This window comes from Cyclopterus lumpus, chromosome 6 (assembly GCF_009769545.1).
Source record: "Cyclopterus lumpus isolate fCycLum1 chromosome 6, fCycLum1.pri, whole genome shotgun sequence".
Classification (NCBI taxonomy): Eukaryota; Metazoa; Chordata; class Actinopteri; order Perciformes; family Cyclopteridae; genus Cyclopterus; species Cyclopterus lumpus.
The window spans coordinates 10,742,154-10,765,764 of NC_046971.1; the positions used below are offsets into that span (position 1 = coordinate 10,742,154).

The 23,611-nt window shown below is 43.6% G+C and overlaps 1 protein-coding gene across 1 annotated transcript; it reads right to left on the minus strand.

Annotated features, from left to right (window-relative positions):
* Window positions 1–146: 146 nt before the first annotated feature.
* Window positions 147–18,647, minus strand: smad6b (SMAD family member 6b). Its single transcript, XM_034535842.1, has 4 exons — window positions 17,161–18,647; window positions 14,766–14,822; window positions 14,076–14,153; window positions 147–1,031 (listed from the first exon to the last, which is right to left on the minus strand). Exons 1-4 carry the CDS (start codon window positions 17,957–17,959, stop codon window positions 490–492), a joined length of 1,476 nt encoding a protein of 491 aa, XP_034391733.1. The 5' UTR covers window positions 17,960–18,647; the 3' UTR covers window positions 147–489.
* Window positions 18,648–23,611: the final 4,964 nt, after the last annotated feature.

The following is a 23,611-nucleotide window of genomic DNA, read 5'->3' on the forward strand; positions in this document are numbered from 1 at the left end:
GTAGGGTTAAGTCGACTGGCGGCCTTAAGATATCAAGACACTTGTTAAGATATCGTGAAAATAAATCAGAGAGGAATTTTGAAAGTGTGGTAATCAAAGAGCTAATGATGCAGACCAAACAAAGATAATTATTATGCGAATCCTTTATTATCAATGTGTGAATGGTGTTAGCTTTTTTGTCTGGATATTAATAGTATATGAAAACTATACACCGCATCCAGGCTCATCCTAATTTTGCTGTATAATTTCTCAAGTTGGTATTGAAAGATTCTTTATCTTTATATATATTTATATATATAATATATATAAGCCAAAGTGCATTTCCGTTTTTTTCCTCTTGTCCATATACACATTGCACCATACATAAATAATTACATTGTAAAAATGACTCCGTATTTACAAGTATAATATATATTTCATATAATATATAAAACTTTATATTAAATCTAGGTAGATGATATTTGGGATAGTTTGTGGGGTCCGTCTGTGTTATCTATGGTTGTTGAGGAGGATCTCCAGCCAGCAGGGGCAGGAGGTGATGAACTGTCTTGAGTAGCAGGGGCCCCAGCCCTTAGCAAAGCTGATGCGCACACTGTTGGGGTCATAGGGTCCGTCCAAGAGGTCAGCCTCTGTGGAGTGCCTCAAGAGGCACGAACGCTCATAGTCAAACACCTTGATGGAGTAGCCTGGCATCACCTTCCGCACCACCAGAGTTCTGCTGTTAGGCACGTCCAGGGTTGGGGAGTTGACAAATATGGGGTGCTCACTGCGGTTATACGCCCAAACACCGTCCGGCTCTTTGCTGAGTAGGATGCCGTAGCCGATTTTGCCTCGTGTGCGCTGAACTGTACTGCTGCGGTGTTCCAGGTTGAGCTGGCCCAGGCAGAAGCCCGTGCCCTGAGGTAGATCATAGAAGATGCTGACGGAGTGCTCGTACACTGTGTAGAGGCGACCCACGCGTGTGCGGTGCTCCCAGTACGCCACATTACACCAGTGGCTCTGCTTCGGGGCGTCAGGTGACATACTGGCATCTAGAAGAGACAGGGACAGTCATTAAACGAAACATAAACAAAAGCAAACAGGCCTAGTAAAAACGAAGGCTGAAGTTTTAGGGGATTAACTAACTCTTTTTATTGTTCAGAGCAGATGGCCACACTATAAATACTGAAGGAGGCACTGTATTGAAATCTAAGCCTTGTATAAATACCACTGCATGCACATCCGTCTATAGCACGCACCCACGCACGCAGGCAAGCTATACTATACATATCCTGGGGGTGGAGTGTAGTGAAGTCAGTCCAACTGAAGACCTGCAGTTTCCGCTTCAGCCTCAAGAGGGCACTGTAGCGATTAAACACTGAGCATGCAGCAGAAACAGTTGCAGCTCATGCTTACTAAAAAACATATTGAGGATTAGACTGAAAATGTGCAAATAACCTCCTGCAGCAGTGTGTTTGGGCTGGATAAAAAGTATACTTTTTGAAAAGTCTGTTTGTTGCGTGTGTTCATTTTAATAAAGGCTACTGAAGACAAAAACACAGTTTTCTTTCTCCAGTGGAACAAAGTTGGCACCTCATTCCTAAACATCTCTGTCCAGTAAATCAGCTTGCTAATTCAGTTTTCATGGCTGCAGTCTGTGAACTCTTTCCAGTGACAGCCCTCAGCACTCCAAAGTGAGTTACTGCTCCCTGGGTGGACTTCTATCTTCACTATAGTGAACAGGCGCACAGCACTGTTGACTACTTTCAGAGGCTTCAGTCCACACTGCTCAAAGCTGTCATACAGTTATACTGCTCATAAAATCTGTGGTACGAGGAGAGGGTGGGTGGAAGAGGAAGAAAAAGCACAGAGTCCCATGATCTCACATCCGTCTCTTCACCCTTTACTTCTCCAGAATGAGGGTGCCTTTTTCACCTCTTTCCTCGTCTTCCTCACATTCCACAAGAGTGGGGGTGACGGGAGAGGGCCAGGCAGGGGGTCCCCCTCCCCCTTTGCCCAGCTCTTCCCCCTGCTGCGGGCCCAGGGACGGCATTCAGCTCCCTGACAACTTAGCACAAGCCCGTGACCCGCTGACCCCCCAGCCTTCATGCTATCAGCTCCCATTAACTCACACACAGAGTGATGCCATTATTTTGCTTCAGAGGGTCTATTGGCACAGAGGATTTAAAGCCTGGGCCTGTGGCCTCATTCCTTTCAGTCTCTCTGCTCTCAGGGCTTAATGACCGCCCGCCCCATTAACAAACGCCTTTAAGGTGGAGCGTCGCAGATCCACACAGCAACAAATGCTTCGCTCGCCTCCCACCCAACTAAACCTTTCTGCTGAGTGACCCACACTGGTAAAGTTTATACAAAGATTAGCAAAAACGTTGACCAGACTTGCACAGACAAAACGGCTGCTGGTTCAAGGCTCACTGTGTTGTGGAGGGGGAGGAAAAGAGTGAGTGAGTGGTGTGTGGGTGGGGGAAGCTGCAGACAGGCTCTCTGTGTGTTTTGCGCACACACTGATGGCTGAAATGACCCCCTCTCTTCAGGGGCCCCAACATGCATGTGCCATTAGTGAATTCCACACTCCAGCTCCTCCACTCCGAGTTCAGCTTTTACTTCAGCGCGGCGCGGCCACACAAAGAACTCAGCCTCAACTTGTTTACGGCTCTCCATTGTCTCAAATCAAATGGAGCCCACACATCAAGGTAAACTTACTTTGAAACTGTGCACGCAAACACAAAAGAGCAAATGGCTACCGTCTCCTCCTTTTTAGATGGGAAGAATAAAGCTCAAGCAATTTGGTCAATAGTGTCTAGTTTTCACACGTAGCCCGGAACAAAGGTAGTCAGTAAGACTGCCAGGACCAAAAAGATGAATGAGCAGGACAAACGTTAGAAATGTCTCGAATGTTAAAGCCTGAGAGAAGACAATGAGTACACCACGAGCCAGGCCTTTTCCTGTTGCTGTGTTGTGTTAAGCGTCTACGTGTGCCCGTGCGCGCACGTGTCTGCTTGGACAGGGATGAACATCAGCCACCGTGTTTGTGTTTTTGTCCTGAACTTGTGTGTTTTGGCTAAGTGTTAGTGCTGAGATGAAGGCTCTGAGAAAAGAACTCATTGGGACCTTTTTAAACAGAGCAGATCTATCACCATCGGCAGTCTGTTTGGACAATATCACCACGGCAACTATGTCCTCCACTGCTTGCCCTACGTCAAATGCTCAGTCTTTTCAATTTTGAAGGAAGCCTTGTTCCCCCAGCGATGTGTCTGAATCTACCTTTTCCAAATTGATATATGAGAGCATGAGGCCAGCTTTAATTATCATTATATGACCAAACCTAAAAGGCGGTGAAGGAAGGGCGTGTGTCTTCCTCCCCTCTGACCACAGCAAAAGCACCCAACTCTCTGCAACTGCATGCTGGGCTTTCAGAGAGTCTGCTCAGGGCGGAGCCACGATGGGCTGGGAGCAATTACTGCTGCTCTGCATCCATTTAACCCTGCCACCTTTCAACAGCTTCGTTTACCCATTAGAATAATAGCGTATGTTATTATTGTTATTTTATTCTCAAAAGCCTCTCCTCTTAGTGTCAGTCTCAGAGTCAATGGACGCAGCCACAGTATGGCTGTTGCACTTCCAGTTCCTGAACGGGAGAAGGAGTTTATCAACTCAGTTAGCTATATGATAAGTAAATTATGATAAGTCTCTTTTTGGCTTTCCCTTAATGGTCAAGAAAAAAGTCAACAGATTACGACACTCAAAATGCCCTCTCACACCTTCAGTGAATTGAAAGTAACCTTGGTCGCCTGCATCGGCACGTACTACACGTCTTAGTAAAGTCACACAGGAAACTTTTTTTTTAACGAACACTTCTCCAACTACAGAAAGCATGTGGTGTGTAGAGCTTGATTTCCACAACATGGCATGAGCGCCATGGATACCATGAGAAAATGTAGATTTTTCTGTTTCCCTGTGGTCTGTCTGATTGGAGGAATTCGGAGTATCAAAAGCAGGACATCAGGTCTGATAACAAACTCAGACTTTTAGCAGTTTGCTGGAACTCAGACAGATATTATTGTGAGAGTGCGTGAAGATAATCAGTGATGAAGGAAAAATTCAGATCCTGCACGTAAAATCATGCAATGAAAATGTAACTTAAATCAATGCATGTAAGAATTCTTTGCAAAATGTATTTGAAGTATAAAAAGTAAATGTTTTTTTTTCTTCAGAAAAGTGGCTCCTGTGAGTGTTATACTATGATCACTATTACTGATACATTCGTATAAAAGTAGCTTTTTACTCTTTTAGTTCATGGAGGTGAAGCTAATTTTAATTAGATTTGACATTGTTGTGTTTAATCCATAATCTTTTATTAGATCCTCATATTTTGTGGATGTGAAATCTTAATCTGAAAAGTAAATTGTAACTAAAGCTGTAGTAGAGTAAGAAGTAAAAAGTTGCATGAAATGGAAAAAAACATTTGTACAGTACAAGTACCTGAAAGTTGTACTTTTAAACAGTACTTGAATAAATGTACTTTCTTACATTACATTACACACCAACCTTAAATATGCCTGTGTTAAACACAACTTGCCCAATCCTTTTCCACAGGTTTACATATAGGAAAGAAGCAGATTGCCCAGCTATGAGTTCCTTGCACTCAAGGGCGAGTCTGGATACTTACTACTAAGTACACAAAAATGGGGGCCTGAGAGTTTCAATGGCAATCCTTGATGATCATCCAGTAATGCTCTTAAAGACAGCATGAAAAGGATGGGGGGGAAAGGGCAGAGGGAGAAGCAGAAAAGAGCTGCCCCGGGGTAAACACAGCTCTGCAGCTTTGGAGTGAGATGAATGGGAGGCCGAGTGTCAGGGACAGGCAGACAAACAACAGCTTCCCCTCCGTGCTAACATCTCCCCACCAAGCTCCGGGGCCACCTCCATTATACTTCATCTCTCCTAATCCAGAGCGGGATAGAAACATTGCTGTAAAACTTTGTGGAGGAGGAAGAAAAAAGAAAAACACTGTTGCGAGTCCCTTTAAGCAGTGCAGTCGAGGGGAGGAGAGTGGTGAGGAGAGGGGGGTGGGGGAGGGGGGGGCAGTCTCTCATCCTGTGCCAAGGATTAGATTCCCCTCCAGCTATTAAACTCTACCAATGAACTGATAGGCTGGGGGGGGGGGGGGGGGGCATGGGGACTGTGTGTGTGTGTGTGTGCGTGTGTGTGTGTGTGTGTGTGTGTGTGTACACTGTGGTTGTGTGTGTGAAAATTAAGAGGAAAAAAATGGTGCATTCCTGTGCACCCCCCTACTTTGTTTGATTTAACTTTCTTTTACGACTAAAACAACAACGTTGAACCAAAGCAAAAGCCTCCTCCTCCTGTTCAGAGTATGGTATGGCTTTAATTCCGGAGACAGCGGTTCCTACAACTCCAACCTCTGAGCAGGCCACATTTAGGCTGGCGTCTGGGCTATCGCTGCCATCAAAGTCGGCTTTATCAGACAGACACGCTAACTGGAGCTGCTCTTATATGTCTATGGATTTTTCTCCCTGAGGTCTGGCCTTTCTCTGCTGAGAGAGAGAGAGAGAGAGAGAGAGAGGAAGAGATATGTGCTGGGAGAAAACACTGTGGGAGCCGGAGAAACTGAATCCAGTCACCAAGCCTGGCTGGTCACAATGGGAATGCTTTACATTGTCATCCACTTCCTCTCCACTTTCCCTCTGTTTCTGGATGACCCCATGAGGGAGGAAAAGTACTGTACCCTTGATAGCAGATAACTAACAGAATCCATAAATTAAATCAATAAACAACAGAGGGTGTAAAAAGCACAGGAAGCTAAGGAGGCTAATATGGAGGAGCCGTCTGGGCGCGTGAGTAAGAGACCACTGGTTTGAGGGGAGAAGACTTCTTTTTTTTCAGAGGGAAGAAAATGTGCTCCTCATTTCCTCAAAGTTGGTGGTGATGCAAGTGAGGCCTAGGAGAGTCCTCCAGGGCATGTAGAAACTCTGTGAAAACTGTGGGGAATGTTTGTAAATGTCATATCTACAGGCGGCGTTAAAGCCCAGCGGAGTCTGAGAGAGCACAGAAAGCAAAACAGTCAGTGAACATCCTGCTGGGTGGCTGTGCCCTTTCACCTCCGCATACAACCTATCTGTTTGTGTGTCTGTGTGTGTGCGTGTTTGTTTGTGAGCGAGGTTCGAGCCAAGAAGGCTGGAGCGTTTGAGTAGAGGAGACCCTGCACATTCCTGAAACTCCCCCTCCTCCTCTCACTACGCCTCCTAACTTCCTACTCTGGTTAGGACTGTGGAGGGTGGGGGTGCTTTAAGAAGGTTGGTTTCTTTCTCCTTTAAGAGTCTTGTTTGGGGGAAAACTCACCAAATCCCACGTCACATGAGAGGGGAAGTGTTGGCTGTGTGGTCTGACACTTTTACATACACACTTTTATTTGATTAATACTTTTCTGCAGAGTGGAAAAGCAAGATCCTACACCGAGGGAGGAAACTGACTTTAGCTGGCCTATATAGTCAAACTATATTGAAAGCTTGGTTTCAAATGAACAATAACAAGGAACTCTATTATTATGAGTTAGATTAGTCTGACTAATTTAAGGCAAAAGGTAGGTATTGTGTTACCACCGGGCAGGGAGGTGAACCAGCTATAATGGACAGAGTTGCCGTTCAAACAATGGTTTCCTATTGATCGGCCCAGTGGATCAGAGTCTGTGAGGAGAATGTGTTCTGTCAGGATAATGTGGCACCGGAGTTTCTGTTTCAATCACAACACTTGCTGGGCTGTAACTCACACTGCTCCACCGGCATCCAGACACCAGCTCCCCAAACAACGACAACTGTTTCCCCCATCTCCGACAAGTTCACAACAAGCAGGACATTCATTAAAAATGCAGGAGTGAACATTTCCAATAATTCACAAAGTCCTTCCCTGTCAACATCTGCAAAAAATCTTGAAGCTAAAGGGAATGGCAGGATTTCATTAAGTAAATGATGTGCTGGCAGTCACGGAAAGGGGGAAGCTACAGCCAGACCTCTAATCTAAACCGTACCCTGAAATGCGACAGCCTGACTTCACAAACTGAGCTACACACTTCAGAAATGCACACAAATAATAAGATAAGTAAAACACACATTACAAAAGTAAATACAATTTTCCCTGGGGAAGAAAATCAATGAGAATTTTCAAATAAGCATGTTCATGACTTGCAAAAACTTTATTTCAAAATACAATTGTCCTTGTTAAGTTGTGCTTTGTTGAGAACATGAGGACATACATACTTGAAGAAGCTCAGGAAGCAAAACCTTGGTCAGAACAGGGCACTACGCCATTGTAAACACTATGCCACCAGGAGGGTTTTGCTGGGCCGTCACTCAAAATAAAGGTTTTCTGCTCAGATTTAATCATCTTTCTGGAACAAGATCAAAGGCTCAAAATGATGTCTATTAAACTTGGCAAGGGAGTGGAATGAAGATATAGCTCCAACAGATCAAGTTCAAGATAAGGAAAGATACAAACAAAACAATTCTAATCTCTGCCTTTCAGTTTGGACAGATGCAGCATGGGAGAAAATTAACAGGCCTTCATACACTGGGAGTTCACTCCTCAACAATGAGCTCCTATCCTTCCCCTCCGGCTGTAAAAGGTTTGTGTAGAGATGTCGGATGACATGGGCCCCTACAGTTAATCCACACACAGCATTCTGGAGGCTCAAAGAATGCGCTGGCTATTCTGAGTTTTAAAAATACTGACACCATAGGTTCAGGCACAACTGTCAATGCTCCTCTGGGGAGGAAGGGAAAAAAATCTTAAATCTATTTTCGCCAGCAATCAGACCACAGGCCTAAATCATAGCTGGCCAAGGCTGGTGTCTGGATTTATAATTGTGGGTAAAATGGTCAGAAAATAAAAACAGCATCCACAACTGGCACCTCCTTCACCACTGCTTGCCAGGCTTGCACATTTACAGTGGCCAACTCAAACGGAGTATTGTTCCCCCTCTCAGGCTCGAGAGGAGGCACACTAAAACACTAAACTAACAGTTGGACATACCATACATTTTTAATGGCATCGCACGCTCTTTATTTGTTGCTGTAACCCTGTGCCCTGAGCTGAATGAATGGAGCTATTGGTAGAGGCTGGTGCTGCGCTGCGGTGTGAAGGAAGAGAAGATGGTAACAGCAGCCCTCCCTGAGCACACGACCAGATTAGCTCACTCACTTTGTTTGCGAAGGTAGAATATGAGGCACAAATTATAGCCTGAGCACGCCTACTGTTATTTCTACAGTCATTTCTATCTGTGTGGTAAGGCCTAAAATGAAACATAGTCCATCTTATCCTGAGCACAGTACACTCTGCAAATTCAAAATGACAAGCGCAGCACTGTGAGCTTAGATTCATAGTTGTGTATGAGGTTATAGATTTATCTTTATCTGTGAGCCCTTCAGAAGTTAGTCAAACACCCAGCAGCCTGGCACCACTCTGGCTTGCCAGGCAGAGGCAGATAAATATTAAGCTCAGCAGGCAAGTTTCTGTTGACATGTAAGGGGTTTCAGGCCTCTCCAAGGACTGCTTTAGATTAGCATGGCTTTCACTCTGCACATAGAGGTCACATTACCTCTCCACCTCTAGGACCTGCGTTGCCAGTTCTGACTGAAAATCCACTTTTAGGGCAAATTGTGTGTGCCCAACACAATGACAACTACAACCCCAACCCTCCATCTATGTGACAATTTAGATCGCTTCCTTCAACCTCATTTTCTGCTGCTTGATACAGATGTCCCACACACTAGATTTCTCTATGAGACTATGACTTATTGAAAATGCTGTTAATCTTGACCTGGTTCACATCTTAAAGTCATAACAAAACTCTAAAAAACTAGAAAACACAAAGTAAAAGATCAAATGGCCAGAAAATCTTGCAATCTGACAGATAGGACACAAACTACACTATGAGTGAGCCAATAGTTCATCTCGAACATAGAGGAATCTGAGGATTATCAATGTCATAACCCCTGAGAAACAAGTTGAAATGGATTTCTGATCTGCCACAGTCTAACAATGCTGAGAAAGGGAAAATGAAAAATGGCTTTATCGCACTTATCAATGGCTCTTTTTCTCTGTGTATGTGTGTTACGTAAGGGGAAACGGAAGCCAGCCTCCCAGGACAGGAACGGATACTTAAGACGAGGACTGAAGGTACAGGCCCTACACCACTACAGAGAGAATGGAGCACAAGACCCTTCAGGATGTATAGCTGCAACCCTCCGCCCCCAGCTTAAAAATGGACTCTGCAAACTGGACATGACTAACGGCTGAGGAGAGCCCCCTCATATCCCCCCGAGATGCTGGCCTTCTCTTCAACATTCCTCAGTCTCCCCCTGTCAAAGGGGCAATTCACCGCCTTGCATTGCTACAAAACCCAGGCAGCTTTTTAAAACAGGATGTTTGTCTGAGGCCTCCTTCCCCTCAAATAAACAATCCGCAAAACCTGATTTCGGGAGGCAGGGTGGAAGCACTCGAGTCACATTATTTCCACATCCCGTATCCTGGAGCATTGGGGCTCCTGAGGGAGTGTGGGCGGCCAGGCGATGGGAAGGCTCAGGGCTGCGGTGGAAATCTGAGGCCATGTGCCAGGCTGCAGGGGGAGATGAGCCCAGGTTGCTTCACTCTGGGGTCTGTGGGACTGAGCAGGGGGGGATCATGCCTCGAGTTGGGGAGGGGGACATCGCTAACATGCTGATGCAGTTGTCACTCCATCAGGCCATACCTCAGTCTGAGCAGTGCAGAGTCAGTGTACTGCTGCGACAACTAGATGTCTGCACAGTGGGAAATGAATACTGTATCTACACAACACACTACATTTAGAAGAGTCAAGATAGAGGAGCAGGACGACAGCTAACAAGCTAACAAGATCCCACTTTTCATCAGGATCTAAACTAATTCACATTCACACACAGATGGCACACCTTTTGGGCACAATTGTGGGTTCAGTATTTTGCCCAAGTGCGGTGGAACTGCTGATCTTCGGATTGAGATCACGACCCAGCACTCCCTCTAAGCCACAGCCAAATTAGAGGTGCAATTTATCGCAAATGTTTTCAGATGCATGCAGTAGATACTATTTTTAATTGGATCCGAGCAGAAGTGGAATCAATTCCCTTCAAAGTCCGCTCAACGAGAAGAGGTCCAATCTAATCTACTTTAACCAAGAGGAGCATCTCGTGCCTTGATTAGACTGTCTAATTATTCCATGCATTTCCACTGTCGCTGACACAGACAGTGAATAGTTTGATCCTTAGCGCCTCTTCCTGACAGGCTGTGATTAGTATTGACTGCACAATGTAATTAGCTTTGCTCGTGCGTATGAACGTATGCGAGTATGCCTCTGCACTTATATGAGGACCATAAGGAAGGAAGAAACAAAGACTTACAGTACATACAGAAGCTTTACAGATGCTTTTTCGCGCTATCCGCATTGAACACTGAATTTTTGAGCAATCTGTTGCGTGACTCACATGAGGCCCTTCCCATCTATCTACTAACTACCTCGTTCTGCCTGGAAGAATCAGTCAATACCAGAGTGGACCTGACACAGTGCCTGTCTGCAGACGAGACATCCAGAGAGACAGCGCTGGCCTTTCCTGCCGAGACAGGAAGGCAGACGGAGGAGGGCACTGTATGATTACTGTGTGGGAACCCGGACTACCTGCCCACTTCCCTCCAGTAAGCGCAACAGCAGCCTGTGTTATCCACGTCTAACAACTTTCAATCTTTCCGCTCCTCCGGTCCAACTTTCCTATCCTCTCAGGAAGGAGAAGGAAAAAAAATGTAGGATAATAAAAGAAAAGTATGATTACCCAGGTCACTCTGCATGTCTTTTGGTCACCTTTTGGTCACCCGGGAAATCTGAGGGAGCCCCTCCATTGTGGATCTCAACTTACACCAACAGGAGTGTGTACACACAGTGTTATGCTGACAAATTCCACAGGGTGGATTGAGGACACAACCTCTGATGACTGAAGAATGTAGGCACACTGGAGCCATGATCTTACAACAGTATTAACCTGGCAAAGAGGGATGGCCTGCGTCATCCACTGTACATAAACATTATTAATATGATAATCACTACACACAGTGACACGTATTGCTCTTTAAATGATCATATCCTCAGTGACTGAGATTCTTAAGTAGCAAGGCAAATACATCTTGGCATACCTCCTGACATCGAGAGCAGCATTACAATGAAGAAGTGACAAACATAAAGAGATCCTAATGTCAGAGACAATGTGACTGACATAATAGTTGCAATGTGTAGGGGAAAAACACCCCCTCAGACAGTCATACAGGAAGCAATGAGACCTGCTTCAAAGGGCTTCACTCTGAGGTCCACACGACAAGGCCCAGGCAGTGAGGAAACAGGTGTGCAGACAGACTGGGAGGGCAGCACCAGTAAAGGCACATTCCCTCACACACACAGGGTTAAGGTATACTGTGTATGCATGCTGGGTCCGCTCATGACGTAAACAGATATCACGGAGCGCCTGCTGGCGCTGTCTCTCCCCCACAAAGCCATGTTTAAATAAAACACTGTGAATGGTTCAAATGTCTATGACCACACAGTAACTGGAGGTGTGACACTAAGAGTAATACAATAATGTGCACATGGGAAAGCTTTTGAAGAATGCCTGAGCAAGAACATTTTTTGCATTTTAACAACTGCAAGAATACGCCAGAGGGATGAGAGAAATGTATCTGCAGTTAAATGCAACTCTAACATTAATTTGTATATATATAGTGTATTGATTCAAAGACATATCTGATATTCACGTGGCACTAAATAATCTAAAGCAGAGGAATAATTACTGAGTATATAGTCATCATGTTGATGGATATGGAAGAACAAGCATTTCTGAAAGAAGAATGCTCAGTGGGTATTTCTCTAGCCTCAGGTTGTAAAGCGTAGTTGATTATTTGACTACACCCCACCCATCCACCAAGTGCCCTCCCAGACTTGCTTTTTAAGAGGTTTACTTGTTCCTGCATGAGGGGTGGAGACTGGATCCCATACAACTCTGGTTACACACATGCACTCACTCTACCCAAGCTGCAGGGGGATTCACAGTCATCTCCAGGTCAACACAGGATAACTTGACAATATGCATTACATGCCTACGTGTTAAAGCAGAACTAAGTGGGCTTTATAAGGAGGCCTTCAGGCTCTTGGTCTTATGATGGAATATGCTTGGCAAATACTTGATGGAAGATCTGTTTCACTGAGGAGATACAGATTGGTTTGTTTCACTCAACAAGGACACTCTTTTGTATCTAAAACCAAAGAACCAACATTCGGTCCAAATGCAACATAATCAGAGACAAACTGGCGACACCATTTAGCTCGCAGCACGGAAAACTACCACCCTGCGGAGCACTGTTCATTCTGCTTCACAAGTCCAAGTGGCAGAGTGTGTCCCAGTCAAAGCAGCGTGATCCGGCCCGGCCTTTACGAGCAGCGACACAGTTGGAAGAAACCAAAGCCTAGCACGTCTCGATCCTCCCTCCTCACCACAGTCTCTGAGGAATTGTGGTGCGCGCTCTGACAAGCCCCTCATTTGTTGACTCAGGGAGTGTCGCCGAGCCATGCTGAGGTGGTGACAGCATGTGTACTGGGGAGGAGGGGGCCCTTACTGACTGAATACTTCACTGCCAGGTAGCCATGTCAACTGCTCAGTTTCCAGGCCTCTGAGCCATGGCAGACCCTTGAACAGGAAATGTTGTTCCCTGCGAGTCCCAAAATGAGGGCTCTGACTTCCCATTTACATGATACTTTACATGCTCGCTGCGAACTGAGTATGAAGGGGGAGGCATGCTTACTCTACACCGTGAGAAAGGAGTGTTTCATCTCAAATCAGAGGACAGGACTGTTTCTGCTCACTTCCTTTGGTGTGGCCCCATTCACAGGAGAAACTCCATTTCCCTGAACCCACCCCTCCCTGCAGCCCACTTACAGCCAGGCTTGGTAGAGTTGTATGTGTGAGTGTATGCGCACATGCATGTGCACAACTATGTGAGCTTGTGTGTGTTTCTGAGTGAGCGTGGATCTTATTACAGTTTGATCCCACTCAAATATTTCTGAAAGAAAAACAGAGGAGGGGACGCCGGCTCTTTGGCCAAAGCGCACACCCCACTGAACCTCTGCACCACTTACAATGAAACCTTTATCTTTAAAGCTCCGACTGTTTCTAATGACCCTTAATGAGAAGGAACAAAGTGCAACATCAAAATGAAATTACTTTCATGAGTTTGCATATTCATCCAGTTACACTTAAAGGCTATTCAGAGTAGAGGACTGAAGTGGTATAGTGCAATCTGAAAGAATTATACCTCAATGATCTTTTCTTTTTAAAACTAATCATATTGTTTTTACCATTTTAGGATAATGCAGCACTCAAAAAAGTCATGGTAGCTCTGTGATTTATTCTCGTGATAATATGTTGATTCATAGATTGTATTATTTTGATTTAAAGCTATATGCAGACATACAAATACATCAGCATGGAAGACACTTATCTCTTATTTACAAATGAACATCTGTCTTGTGAGCTTTATTACTCGATCTATCAACTTAAATCATACTTCAGGGACAGAGCAAAGCCCATAGTCCATGTCCTAATGATCTTTATAACGTGGATGATGTCATCATCACACGTCTCTTTTAATCAAACATAGTACGAAACATAATATGTTCACATGACAAAGGGGAAGCTCCTTTTCGAGTCATGTTTATATTTTCAGTTTGATGACACTATGGTGGTGTGTGTGTGTGTGTGTGTGTGTCAAACCATACTTCTGCTGCAAACAGCATTTGACCACCCAAAGCTATACAGTATGTCTACTGTGCCAACCAAAAAAAACAATACATCACAACAGAAGAACACATGAACTTGTTTGACTAACTCCTTCAGTATTTACAGAGTGGCTCCTCTGGGATGACAAACGTAATCATTCATTTTTTTTTAAAAGCTGACATTTCTGATATGAACTCCTTATTTGGAGACTGGTGAAAGTTGGAGAAACACACCCACCTGAGAAATCCCCTGGTGTGTTATTTGGTGAGCTGGCTGCCTCCGTTTCAGTGTAAGACAATGTGGAGTCTGACAGATCTGTGGGGACACAAAACAGAAATTATGCATCTGCGACTCGTCTGATCTGTCACTCACCATCAGCACGAGAGACTCAATTGTGACATCTGTGTACTTTTTTTCTTATTTCACATTAACGCTTCCTCCCATAGTGGATAACCTGACAGAGGGCCTTTACCTGATGACATCCCCCTCAATGCCGATAGAAACCTCAGCTGTAATCCAGCTTGCAGGCCCAGCTAGCTGCCAGGCTCCAAAGTCCCATCAGCCCCCAGTACATACTACCCACACTGGCTCTGGCTGGCATGCTGACATCATGCCACATTCTGGCCGAGGTCTCATCTTAAAGCTACCATGCAGTTTGCCAGTAACTGTACCCAATTAGACCCATTAACATTTTCCACATCGCTTTATTTATTTGTCTTCCTGTTAAACCAGAGCATGAACAAAAGACTGTCTGTGCCCTTTGCAGGACCATCATATCTGTAATTATGAATGAAAAACACACTAAATCCAATCATTACAGTTTTACAACTACCTGGTTGCAAGTCATAACACAGAGGATAAATGTTAACAGTAGAATTCAGACAAAACAATAAGGATGAAACATTAAGCTTCAAGTGTTGCACTCACCCAGTGGCTTGTGTTCTTCATTAGGGGAAAGCCTCGAATAAGGAGGTGGGGGTGACTCTGTAACACAAAACAATGCAAATCAATAAGCTAATAAAAAGGGAAGAAATGCTGTTTATAAGAAAGAAAGGTAAAACTGTTCGGGGTTCGGGAGAATATCAAGCACCGTTTACGTACTTTGATTAATATATTGTGCAAATTAATTGAGTGTTGACAAGTTAGAATCCTCTGATGTAAAGTGGCTGACAGAGCTGGTTAGTGTAATAACTGTGATTGTTTCCTATTACAACTATTTTCACTTCCATTTGAAAGTAGACACCAAACTACATCTCAACTCTCACAGCTTTGTGTCTGCACTGCAGACAAGGTCATTAAAAAGCTAATAAAGCCAACAGAATACTATTGTGTTGGTCTTTTTATTTAAGTATGTTGCATTAAACTGAACTTTGAGTTAGTAGTTTGATGAATCAGAGTAAACCTCTGCTTTTTAACTTAAAAATGTGTTCCTTGATTTAAATCCAATAAAAAGAGAAATTAAGAGAATAACTTGCACAAGAAAAAAAGCACAAAGGAAAGAAAACTTTGTAGGCACACTGTGACCTCGCCTACAGAGAAAAGGGGAAGGAGAAAAGCATAATAGCAGCGGGTCCTTTAAGAGTGGCGGCAGTAATTGCTGGGATCTGAACTCAGTCACTCAGATACACAGCTAGTCAGTCTGGCGCCAGCAGTATGCAAACTGTATATTATCACCACTCCTTCACCTAAATAGCATGAGGGGACCTCCTTAGGACAAAAGGGCTTTTAGTGCGCAACTTGAAACTGATCTCATTCGAAAAGTATAATGCCTGGCAAAATAAAAGGGAAAAGTTTTTGCCCACTTCAATCCAAGCTCTCTGCAACACATTATGCACTGTTTTTGTCCTTAAAAACATTTACATGAGAACATAACAGAAGTAGTTTACTTTCATATTATTCTAGAATCAAAGCAAAGTAGAGTTAACAGTGTTGCCAAATGCTTCAGCACTACTTGTTTACAAGCAATGAGTTATATTTTACGAATGATTAAAATGTATTTAAATTCAAACACATTTCGTGTATTGAATGTTAGTCTCACATAATTCCATATTTCTTGCTTCCCCATTTCCAAATACTGTAAAAACCAGTGTTTAATGTCTTGATTCAAAGCCCCCCTTCTTGAATAGTATGAAAGAAATACCAGCTCCATCGGGCCACGCATGAGCGCATGTGAGATATGTCTACTACGAGCCTTAGTCCCAATATGGGGTATGTGCCCCTCTCCCTCTCTGGAGTCAGTGGGGTCGAGTGGCCCAGCGTTTAAGGTTTGCCAAATCACAGGCTCGCCGCCCCCTGCCAAACCTGAATCTATTGAATATAGGTCAGGGAAGTTCTGCCACAGATAGCTCATTGGTTGTGAAGCTCAATCCTCGACCACAACAATCAAACTGATCTCGGCCACCAGGTTCAAACCTCTGAGTGAGTCTTTCCTGTCATGTCATAATACACCGTTGGTAGTTTGGCCTACCTGGCAAAAGCCCTGCAAGAAACAGGTAAGAACCGATCGCACTGAGGTGTTCAGACGTAGTAAGAACTTCACGTGCTTTCCGTTTGTATGGAATTCATAAAAGACTTGATGCAAGAATAGCTGTAAGGACAGCAGCAGTTAACAGTATCCTTCACCGAAAGGCCCACGTTGTGCAGGCTAGCATGAGCGATGCTCTGGTATACACCAAACACTTCAAATACAACTTTCAAGGCAACTAAATTCTATAAAAAGTGACAAACATATTCAAACAAATCAATATTTGTCATGCTTTTTTGGTATTGTTGCTGAATATACTAAACGTAATCAAGATAACATCAGAATACCATAACAATAACTTCAAACTGGCATACAAGTTGACTCACATTTATGTCTTGTTAAATGTGCCCCACAGCTCTACAGGATTTGTATTATGTTCACCTTGCCGTTTGGATGGCTTGAGTATTCATTAACTATCAAACGGCCAGCCTTTCTCTATCTCTCGGTATGAAAGAAAGCCTAACAATACCACACAAATAAGACATGGAGATTGGGAAAGATTCTCTGAGCATATTTCAAGGCCCTTCAGTGTTACGATCTTAACAAAAAGCTAGATTATCCTATAAAACTATCAATATGACCGTTTTAGTTCTCTTCAACCTAATTTGGTTAATGGACCAAAGAGGCCCGACTGTTATGTATCTGCAGCATGCACTTGTATGTTTATAGAACATATGCATGTCCACAAGTAAAGGTGGCAGTCTACACAACTGTGGTTAAAGACAAACAAACAACATGGACCCAGATGTCTGAATGGACTATAGTGACTCATCCAGCTGTAGCCTGTGAGGTGCTTACCTGGCCCACAGAGCCGGCTGTAGTGATAGGGGTTGCAGCACACTGCTGGACTGTCCACAGCCCCAAAGCTCTGACACTCACAGAGCGGTTTGAGCTGGGCAGGGTGCTGGAGGTCGGACCAGCGGTACAGTTTACACACGAGCAGCTGTGGGGATGCCACATGGCCGCCCAACCTCAGCTCTGTCCGGGGTATCATAACACAGTCGCTCGGCATCCCTCCTCTGGACTCCACCGCTTCCAGTAAGGTATCCAGCGCCCTTTCCTTGAGCCTTTTCAGAAGAGAGTATGTGGCTGATTTCAGTTCTTGTTCCAGCACCGTGCGCGGCATCGCCTCCTGCGCCTCGGGAGAGCCGCTATCCCGTGGTCCAAGGTTCCTCAACACGAAGTGACACGACCCTGGATCCGTGGTACCCGGAGCCGTCTCGGGACCCCTGAGCTCGGAGTGGTCCCGGTCTTTAAATAAGCAGCACGTCACTGTCCTGTATTCTCTGTCCTGTATGAAGCGGGGGCTCCCCTGCTCCTGGACGCACGCTGCACCCCCATCTTGGTCCGACGTGACCCCCAAGCCGCTGCTCTCCACGGGGCTCCGGGTGCACACACCCCCTCTGTCCCCTCCAAGAGACCCGCTAGGGGTCATCGGTGTGAGCTCCCTTTTGGGAATCTTCTCTGGGTTGTTTCCGAACAGATCGTCCCTACAGCCCTCACTAGTTGTGCCATTTCCATCTTCCCCTTCTTTATCTGGGATCAAACGGCTTCTCCAGAGTCGCCGCACAAGACCTGAGCGTTTCGTCCTGAACATACGACAACTTGAAAATCAAGATGAGGGTTTTATTCTTGTACGGATATCCGAATATTACAGATACTTCTCCGGTCGTTGCAAAACATTAATGTCTGTGAAATGCCGTGCAATGCATGCACAGCCGATTGACGAGCATTTGTGGCAAAATCGCAACATGAGAGGGAAGGCTATTTTGTTGCATTTACGACAACAAAATCGCGCATTAAATGCACTGCAACATGCCGATCAAAATGCATTCATTTAGCCGATTGAGCTGTGAATGACCAGGCGGGGTGAAACTGTGACTTTGTTATCCAGGATCGCTGCGGAATCGACTGTTTATGTGTTTGTTACGAACGCATGAAAAAGGTAGAATACATAATAACATAACATAATATACTTGGAAACATAATCCAAAGGCAGAAAGAAGCCTTCAACCAAAGACGGCAACTCGCAGCCTGAAACAGTTTCGGACTTTTAACCAGCTCAGATCTACTTTCTACACCAGCGTGAGGTATTTCGAGGCGATTTAATCCCAAGGAAAATGCACTAGAAAATCAGGGTCCTTGTCGTCTTCTTGTCAGGGGACTCTCTTTTTTTTTTTTTTTTACAATCCCAAACAAAATATCCACGCGAGGAGAAATTACACGAAGAGGAACAATCCGGTGCTGAATCGCGCTCCTGCTTCTGTACTCAGATCTCAACCAAACTGCAGCCCAGATCCCTTTCTTTCTCTCCGTTTCTCTCTCTTTTTCTTTTTTTCCCCGCTTCCTCACACACACACACACACACGCACGCACGCACGCACACACTCTCACACACACACACACACACACACACACACACACACACACACAAACGCACGCACACACGGGGCCCCCGAGGAGAGCGGTGGAGCCATTGGCTGACTACCATCATGTGCTAGTCTAGACACTTTGGCGGCTGTGAGCTGCACTGATTGTTGCGCAAACAAGGTTTCAAGTTTCTTAACTCTTAAAGGCGAAACACCCACCTAAAGGTTTTAACTTAAAGTTACGAAAACGTATTTACATCTGCGCTGCCGGCAGGATGTGATGGTTGTGGGCAGAACAAAAACTGCAACTTAGAAACTTGTGAAAGTGTTTTTTTTTTATAGCACCACTAAATAAAGTCACAGTTCATGGGCATCAATGGTAAATTATGTGATGTGGACACTCGTCAAATCAGAATTTTGATTTTTTTTTCACGAGGATTATGAGGACAGCAAAACAAGACGTTAAGTGGCACGTAAGCACATCCTGCCAGTTATCAGCTTTTAGAAAAAATAAAACAAAAAAATACAATTTCAGATACAGTGAATTCAGTGAAGGACAATTGCGTTCAGTTGAACATTTAAAAGTGGTGATATCACTGTTACAACACCAGGAAGGCAATGAAAATATCACTCACATGTAAAGTAACTTCCAAAAAAGGAATCAGATTAATAAAGTGATTTTAATTTGTGCGAGGCCAACATTTAAGTTCAACAAAGGGAATAAACCAAACCACAGAAACACTGTTATAAAAAAACATTTCCAGACAACACAAACACTTAGGCTACTTTTTGAAATTGAATCACTTGTCAATATATATATATATATATACACACAAAAAAAAAAAAAGCCCTGAGAATTGTGTCAAGATATTATTTTGAAAACATGATGCAGTCGCATTTACTGAGAAATTGAAATATCAGATTTTTCCTTTTTAATTTCTTTTTTGACATAAAGACACAATATAAACAAACTTTTTTGATAAGGATCCCTTGATTACATTTTTTATTTGCCAGTCCACTTTTATGGACAAACTAATGGAGACACTACTTCTCAAATATCTCAAACATATATTTGGCACATATGTTGATATCGGTCCGATTGATTGACAGAACTTTGAGCTGCTACGAACAACAAACTGCATGTTTATTAAGGTGGTAGCATGATTGTTGACATCACCTGTGATCGCTTATCCTTTACAGGGTCAAGGGGGGCAGCAGACGATCAGCTGGGCTAGAGGCAGGGTACACCCTGGACAATCACAGGGCTGACACATAGAGACATACAACCACGCTTACATGCATCACTACGGTCAATTTAGAGTCAACAATTAACCAAACCTGCATGTCTTTGGACTGTGCAAGGCATCTGGAGAACCTGGAGAAAACCCAGAGTAGGGAACATGCAAACACAGATGGCACACTCCTCTGGCTGTGAGGCGAAGGTGCTAACCACTGTACCACCTGTAAACACATTCTCCCAGTTAACAAAGTACTGGTGACAAGGACTACAGTGCTGAGGGAACTTCAAATTGGGAGAAAATATAGGTTAATGTTCTCCAAAATTGTCCAATCATTACTTATTGTAGGTAGTGGAAATATGCACTCAGCAGCTACAATTAAAACAAGTGTTGCCACACTTCATCTGACAGGTTGACCTGATAACTAGTTTAGTTTTGAATCACCAACTTTTGTTCTGCATGGATGTCCAGTGCCATGAAGCATGACAGTAGGAGAAAGGAGAAAAAGGAAAACAAGAGAGTAAGTGTGTCAGAACCATAAGTGTGTATTTAAGGAGGAGAATAACCTGACAAGGCCTTTGCAAAGTTCATGGTAAAGCTGTGACATGATGGGCACAGTGCCAAACAACAGACAACAAGCTAGTCGACGCCTTTTTAATCGTTCCTCGCTATTATCGTCGCTTTGGATGACAAAATAAAGAAATTACAATTCTGACCTTTCACACTTTCAGAGACAGCGGTCTTCATAAGTTGACTTGAGACACAACAGATGAATTCTTCCTCACTGACGTCTCTACAAGTCTGTCTGCACCTTATCTCCTGTTTCTTGTCCCATCGGGGTGAACGGTAAACAACAGACTCTACTATGGTCGGCAAACATGCACTCTTTGTATACGATTTATGCAGAACAGAATAGTTTTTTTAATATACATTCTTACCTATCTGTTGTCATTAAACATCTAGGACAATAGTGTCGACAGTTTAATTTAATTTGGCCTTGTAAGAGTTAAAATATCCTGGATTTGAAATCAGTGATGCAAAGCCAAGCCCCAATATGTGTTAACATGATCCAAGAAGTAATAGTTCACGAGTATTGGCTAACAACAACCTCGAAGCCTTGCCCGCCAGTAAAAAAATTAAGAAAAGACATCACACCCAGTATTATTACCACAATTATTTAATTGTTGGTAATGTGCCAAAGTTATTGGTCCACCTCCACAAGACTCCTCAGACCATGTATTACTCATATGACATTTCTAATTCAGACATAATTCCTCAGATACTATTAAATCATTTTAAAATGACACACCCGTTGAAACCCTTCATATTAAACTTGAACTGCTACAATTGAATGAGTAACCCAGTTGAATCATACACCATGGAAATATTGAACATTTAAAAAAGCAGCGTATTGTTTGTTTCAGGATTTGAAATATCACCAACAAGCTCTGAACTATGAATTGTAAATTATTACACGCACACACTTTTTGACAATAAGATTGATCTGCTGTTCTGTCTTTCTCCTCCCTTCCTTGTCTGTGTGTCCACACACACACACACACACACACACACACACACACACACACACACACACACACACACACACACACACACACACACACACACACACACACACACACACACACACACACACACACACACACACACACACACACACACACACACACACACACACACACACACACACACACACACACACACACACACACACACACACACACACACACACACACACACACACACACACACACACACACACACACACACACACACACACACACACACACACACACACACACACACACACACACACACACACACACACACACACACACACACACACACACACACACACACTTCAGGGTTGCACCGGTGGACAGAGTGTGCCAGTGTCTGAAATGGAATCAGGTTTCCCTGGCAGCCTTCAGGCTATAGGGCAGAGGGAGGTTACTGAGGGTGGACATGGAGGCCCTCATGCCTGCACTGTGTTAGAGGCACCTGTTGCAAACGCATTCCCCTTTGTAACTCAATCACATGTCAGACAAGGAAAAGAAAACTGTTATTACAGAGCGCCGCTTCATTTAAATCATTGTCATGCAATTTTCAATTAAGTCAAAGGAAAACGCAGCCGGCTCATGAGTCACTGGGGCGCTGTGCTCTGCTTTTCCTGCTGCTGGAACTGATTCACGTGAGCCAAATGTCCGAAAGCTTCAGGAGCATGCAGACATATTAGATGTTTCGAATCTGGTAGAGCATAAGTTACATACGGATGATCCAGTGACCCTGTCAGAGGGTCTCGACTCGGTCACTGTTACAGTGAGTTAACTATAGAACCTGTACGTATAGGTCGACAAATAGTCAAAGTGACTCCTAAAAGCAAAATGGTTTAAACAGAATATATGACGCCCTGCGAAACGTTTCTGACACACCATCCACACCTTCAATAATGTATTCCTTTCTCAACACATATCAACCTTTCATCATGACATCCTTATTTGATGTGTTCTGCTTAAGCCTATATTTGTGTGGGGTTCAGCACCGGATGAGATTATCTACAGGTGTGAATCAACATGATATCATTCAGGAAGAGGTGGATAGTTTACACCTCCATGTAAGGTTTCAGATTGCAGAACACTTGCTCAAGATCTGGTTTTAGTTGCTGATATAACTAAATAATAACTATTATAATTGTGTGTTTTGAAAAGCGCTATATAAATTCGCTGTATTATTATTATTATTATTATATGTTTATTTAAGTTAAAGGATATCTGATGAGGTAACCCAAAGAGACATTTAGCGCTTTTAAAGAATTCAAGAAAAATGGAAGTTTAAAATAAAATACAAGAAAGGATACGTATAATGGCATGCACATCAGAAAATAACCATATTTCAATGTGTTGTTATTTTAGGTCTGTCTGTGACAGTGCATAGGGTCCAAGCAAAGTGTTGCTACTGTAGCGCTCATTGTAAAAAGGTTGATGACGTGTAATGAAAAATGGAAATCTAGCAGGTTTTTGATCGTTCAATACTTTCAATGGAAAAGTATATCTTAATCGTTTTATAACTATCTGTTGTACTTTTTGGCTGTTTAACTCCTCCTTTTTAACAACCAAATGTATTATTGGTCATTTTACAATAACTACACCTTCATTTCACTGACTGTTTAATGTTTTAATGAATCTTGTTTTCTTTTGCATTATGTTTTGATACTTTTAATGGTTTTATGCGAAGCACTTGGAACTGCCTGTGCATGTGCTGTACAAATAAACTTGCCTACAAAATTGTTAATGTTTGTTTAAGTATACGGCAGGGCTGATGGAGATGCTCGATATACTCGATGAGTCATGCTGATCAGCATGTCATGGCTTGTTGTGTCGCACCTCTCCTGATTGGCGATGATAATCGTCTGTTCTAAAACAAAATGTTCACTCTTCCTCTAATGTTGGTGCAGCCATCAAATCCTTTTTGTTTGAAATTGCAAAAGTAAAAACAAAAGTGGCAAAACAGACACCACTTAATTGTTGATACTGCTGAATCATCAAATACACAGAACTATTACAGCATCACGATGGGCTGGCAGAAGCTCCGACATGGAAACATGTTGTGGTCTTCGGACAGTGT

Coding starts and splice junctions, on each gene's coding strand:
- smad6b (XM_034535842.1), bottom strand. CDS start 17,959: ATGTTCAGGACGAAACGCTCAGGTCTTGTGCGGCGACTCTGGAGAAGC. Junction 14,823..17,160: donor CAGCCGGCTCTGTGGGCCAG/GTAAGCACCTCA, acceptor TTTGTGTTACAG/AGTCACCCCCACCTCCTTAT. Junction 14,154..14,765: donor TGAAGAACACAAGCCACTGG/GTGAGTGCAACA, acceptor GTGTCCCCACAG/ATCTGTCAGACTCCACATTG.